This window comes from Cyprinodon variegatus, unplaced genomic scaffold (genome assembly GCF_000732505.1).
Source record: "Cyprinodon variegatus isolate N-32 unplaced genomic scaffold, C_variegatus-1.0 Scaffold842, whole genome shotgun sequence".
Classification (NCBI taxonomy): Eukaryota; Metazoa; Chordata; class Actinopteri; order Cyprinodontiformes; family Cyprinodontidae; genus Cyprinodon; species Cyprinodon variegatus.
In genome coordinates this window covers 243,570-248,677 of record NW_015151295.1, presented here as the reverse complement: position 1 = coordinate 248,677, position 5,108 = coordinate 243,570, and the positions used below count along the sequence as shown (strand labels likewise).

The 5,108-nt window shown below is 37.4% G+C and overlaps 1 protein-coding gene across 2 annotated transcripts in view; it reads left to right on the top strand.

The window, feature by feature from the left end:
- Positions 1–5,108, top strand: part of cnnm3 (cyclin and CBS domain divalent metal cation transport mediator 3) — a 34,307-nt gene that overhangs the window by 9,365 nt on the left and 19,834 nt on the right. For both annotated transcript variants that reach the window (XM_015397175.1, XM_015397176.1), the window contains exon 3: positions 2,242–2,418. In XM_015397175.1, coding sequence (XP_015252661.1) covers positions 2,242–2,418 — 177 coding nt within the window. The remainder of the gene's footprint in view (positions 1–2,241; positions 2,419–5,108) is intronic.

The window sequence follows — 5,108 nt, the reverse complement described above, 5'->3', positions numbered from 1 at the left end:
CATGGAATCCGTGTTCTGATAACTGGAGCGTGGTAGGCTACTGCTGGAAGACCGCATTGTTTCATTTCATGAACGAGCGTGTGAGAAGCAGTGATAACGCGCCAGTTACCCTGTTGCCCGCCCTGGTTGTTTTAAATATCACCACTGCTATCATTAATACTATCATTACTCTGCTTTTCTCTGATCCCAAACCAGTTTTTCACCGCATCCAAACTGTTGTTCAGCTGCCCTATTGCCATTTTCCACTGCATATTCAATCACTTTCAGCTTGAATTCAGCAGTATATAAATTTCTTTTGGGTGGGATATTTTTATTCAGTCGCTGTTGTTGTAATGCTCATTTTTGTTTGGGTAAGTTGTAACGTTTTTTCCTTTCAGTGGTATTAATAAAATACATGTATACATGTATAAGCTTCAGCTCCAGCTTTAGTGAACTCCAGCTTTTTTCCCCGAGAAACTCCAGATTTATCATTCTTGGAATCAAATATCTCCTCATTGTAGAGAACAAATGTCCCAAATTTACACATTTTGACATTTATTTTCCGCATTAAAGCTGCTGAACTAATGAAGAGCCTGGGCTCAACTCCTGCAGAACTGAAATAAAGAGCTGAAAAAGCCCCGTCTTTCATTAGAAGCTCTTACTGCTGCGAGTCAACAAGCTAACGGCAGCTAGCATTCTTCTTCGTCCTTACTCCAGGGGTGATATCTAGAGCTCCCCCTGCAGGTTTGGTGGAGGACAGTTCAGTAGATATCAGCAGCTTGTAGCTCAGTGTGGTTAGTTATGGTGGAGTATAAGGGCCAGGCTAGAGATTTTTTTTCTTTTATTATAACTTGTAACCTTACGAGAATAAGGTCGTAATATTACGAGAATGAGGTTGTAACAGTACGAGAATAAAGTCGTAACAGTACGAGAATAAAGTCGCAACGGGAATAGTCATAAAATTAAGAGAATAAAGTCATAACATTACGAGAATAAAGTCGTAACATTATGAGAATAAAGCCGCAACGGGAATAGTTATAAAATTAAGAGAATAAAGTCATAACATTATGAGAATAAAGTCAAAACATTATGAGAATAAAGCAATAAAATTATGAGAATGAAGTTGTAACATTACGAAAATGAAGTCAGAACATTACGAAAATGAAGTCGGAACATTAGGGAATAAAGCCGTAACATTAGAGAATATAGCCGTAACATTACGAGAATGAAGCCGTAACATTACGAGAATGAAGCCGTAACATTACGAGAATAAAGCCGTAACATTACGAGAATAAAGTCGGAACATTACGAAAATGAAGTCGGAACATTAGAGAATGAAGCCGTAACATTACGAGAATAAAGCCGTAACATTACGAAAATAAAGTCGGAACATTACGAAAATAAAGTCGGAACATTACGAAAACGAACTCTGAACATTAGAGAATAAAGCCGTAACATTACAAGAATAAAGTCGTAACATTGCGAGAATAAAGTCGTAACAAGAATAGTCATAAAATTACAAGAATAAAGTCGTAACATTATGAGAATAAAATTACAAGAATAAAGTCGTAATATTAAGTGAATAGTTGGTAAATTACGAGAAACAATATGTATTTTATGACAGCTCCTACAAGAAGCACTTTCTTCCCTAAAATGAGGAATGTGGAGCATTATGTGAAGTTATACTTCTATGGACTTTTAGCAGCAGCATCAAACTGGGCAGCAGGTCAAAGGACTCAGGTTGCTGATTGGTGGAGCTGGTCGGCCGCCATATGCGGGTCGGAGCTCGAAGCTTTCTTTCTGAAACAGGTTGTGGTATGATGACTTCATTGTCGTAATAATACAGCTGTATTCTCCTAATGTTACGACTTTATTCTGAAAATATATGTATGTTTCCAGTTTAATAAAACTAAAATTGTGGGTTTGGCTCATAGTGAGGTGTGCTTTATAGTTGTAATGTGGTAATTGTTTTTAATCATATTAACATAATACTGCCTCCTGCCCTTTACAAACCTAAATTTGGTTACATTATATATCACAAATTAGTGGCACCACAATGGAAAAGGTGTTTTATATGAGAGCAAAAAAAGAAAAGTACATTTCAGTGACACAGAGAGAACACAAAATTCTATTTGTCTTTGAAAATAGTGAAACATTTGAATTTAATTAAATCACTGGAAGGTTCAGACTTGATCTTGGAAAGATCTAGAACTTCTTTGAGAGAAACCAAATGTTTGCTGTAAATGTGTGTTTTCCTGGCAGTGAGTTTGTGAAGGAGGAGTTCAGCCGCGGGATGCTGCGTACCAAGACGGTGGAGGACATCCTGACTCCTCTGAAGGACTGCTTCATGCTGCCCAGCTCGGCCGTCCTCGACTTCTCCACCATGTCGGAGATCATGCAGAGCGGATACACCCGGGTGCCCATTTATGAGGAGGAGAGGTGAGAGCGGAGCGTAAGCGCTGTCAACATCTGTCCACATCAGGGTTGGGCCATTACCTCGTTTTAAGAAAAGATGTGAGCCATCTTTAGCTTTTATCTGTGACCAACTGGATTCAATATTTTAGTGCCATGAGCCTCCAGCTTCACATGTAAACAATCTGCAGTAGCTTTACTCCAACACCAGAGGGTGCCATAAACACCAACAGAATCCTAGTTTTACCTTGTTAAAACATTTTTTCCAACCATATATACATTTCATTTAAATAAATCAGTTACACACAATTAAAATATGTTAAATACAAATAACATAATTATGGAAAATGTAAAAGATAATTCAGTATATCCTTTCATGTTTGTTTAATCCTTTCTTGCTGACTGTTTAATTGAAGGTATTGTTGAGATTCTTCTAGAATTTTTTTAAAGACCCGCCCTCTCCAATTAAAAAAAAAATGGGAGTGCGTGCACGAGCCCGTTTCTCCTCGTGCACGCTCTATTAAAAGTTTCTCTTCACTATATAGAGCAGGGACTATATACAGTTGTAGCCTTACAAATTTTCCCCACTTTCCTCGATGGATCCTTGGCTGGTTCTCTACAATTTCTTCTTTAAACATCAATCTTTGTGGTAAAATATTCTTTCTGTCATGATTTGTGGACATTAAAATCTAAAGAGAAGCTTCATCTCTTGGTCAGACCCTGTAATTCAGTGAAAGGTTGGAGTCAGAATAAAAAATATGCACGCCCTGAGGAAGGCCATCGGCGGGAAGTTGGCTGGAAGGGCCATTTTGAATGGCTGTTACTGTAGTGGGTTTTATTTAAATGATCCACCAACAAATAAAAGATCGTCCTCTATACCTTTAATGGCTCCCCAAATTTCTAGCTTTTTTTTTTTTTTTTATTGTTAATGATTGATGTGTTTTGATTCCTCTGATTCCTCTATCAGGCCACTGTCCGTCTCTCCAAAGAAGTGCTATCAATGTTTTGGCTAATATTAATACTCAAATTTCAAAATATTTTTTTGCCTTTTCTTAAATTTCAAAGGGCCAAAAATCATGAATTAGTAGTAAAAAAAACTTTCATCATAAAAATAATCGTTTGTCTCGTAATAATGGTAAAAATCTAGAAAGTAAATTCCATTATTTTCCTCCGGAAGGGAAAGTCTGTTAATCCTGTTCTGTTTTCACCCAAACCTGCTGAAAGGTTTCAGCTGAAATGAATAACCTGTGATGGAAAATGTTTCCCTCTGAAATGAATCACTTCTCGTTGAAACATTAATGAACGCTGGTCTGAAGGGTAACTGATGGTCACATCTTAACTTTAGCAATAAAACCTTCAAAACGGAAAGACCAATGAAAAGCTATAAATTCAAATAACCTGTTGTTTCCATTTATTTTACTTTAATCATTCAGGGAGGTCATATCTACAGCCTGCCCTGGTTGCTTTTTTTTTTCCCCTTGTGTTTTATTGTCATTACACTGTCACAAATACAGAGCAACGATATTCACTCAGTGCATTTAACCCATCCACCTTGGGGAGCAGTGGGCGCCACTGTGGCAGACTGTGGGAGTGGGGCTTAAACTCAGGTTTCCAAGCTCAGTCCTCTAACCACTAGGATACCATTCCCCTCCTAAGGCTGGTTTATACTCAGAAACCAGGTCGTCTCTGTGTTGCAGTGAACACAGATATTCCCCCCATTTCCTCACCGCCTCGGTCGTATCTAGACCCGCTAGTTCCTGATTGGCCCTCTTGCGTTGTGGCGTGGAATAACATAGCGAAGACCACGCTTCAATATTGGACATAGATCAAAAAATATCTGCGACAATCTCACTGCGACACACTGCTGCAGGAGGATAAGCAGCCCTTTAGGATGCAAAAACAAAAAAAAAATGTAGGCAAAGATCACCAAACGTAAAGGTTTTATGACTTTTTTTTTTCCATAGAAAATCCTGCAGAACTATATATGTTTAGGATCCTGTTTTTAGTTTGTTTTGTTTTGTTTTTAGAATGTTCTCTGCCTGATCCATGATATAGATCTACTCAGTCTATTTCTATAATAAAGTTCAGTTATTTTAGGAATCTCTTTCTCAGTTTGAAGCCGTACTGTTGGATATTTGTTTTCAGGATGTAGTTTGTCCTGTTAACATGATTTACTCCAAAAAAAAGAAAAGAAAATTCAAATTTATCCACTGGACTTAGTTTCCAAGTTTGAAGGCATTTCACTTCCCATCCAGGAAGCTTTTTCAGTTCCAAAGTTGTTTGTAATTTTCTTTTTTTGCAATGACTATGACCTGGATGCCCTGGAACCTCCTTCACCAGCAACATGATTTACAGTATTTCTAACTTCCTTTTATCTCTTATACTAATTAAAGTTGCCTGTTGTGATAAAGATGAATGCCTTCATCTATTTATACACAGACTTTTCTTGTGTAGAGGAGTCTATAACAGCCTCTTAAAATTATGATAACATTTAAGTCGTAGGGAAATCAGATTTAAATATCACATCATGTGTACTCTTTATCAGACGATATTGTCTTAAAATTGAGAAAACTTAAATTTTATTGTCCTAAAATCTGTGTTTTTTGCCCTTATCTTCTGCAGGCCAGTTAGTTATACGTCAGCCTGAACACCTAAATTCAGTCAATCATTTATCAACGGTCATCTGTCAATCCAATTTTTTCGGTCATATAATAACG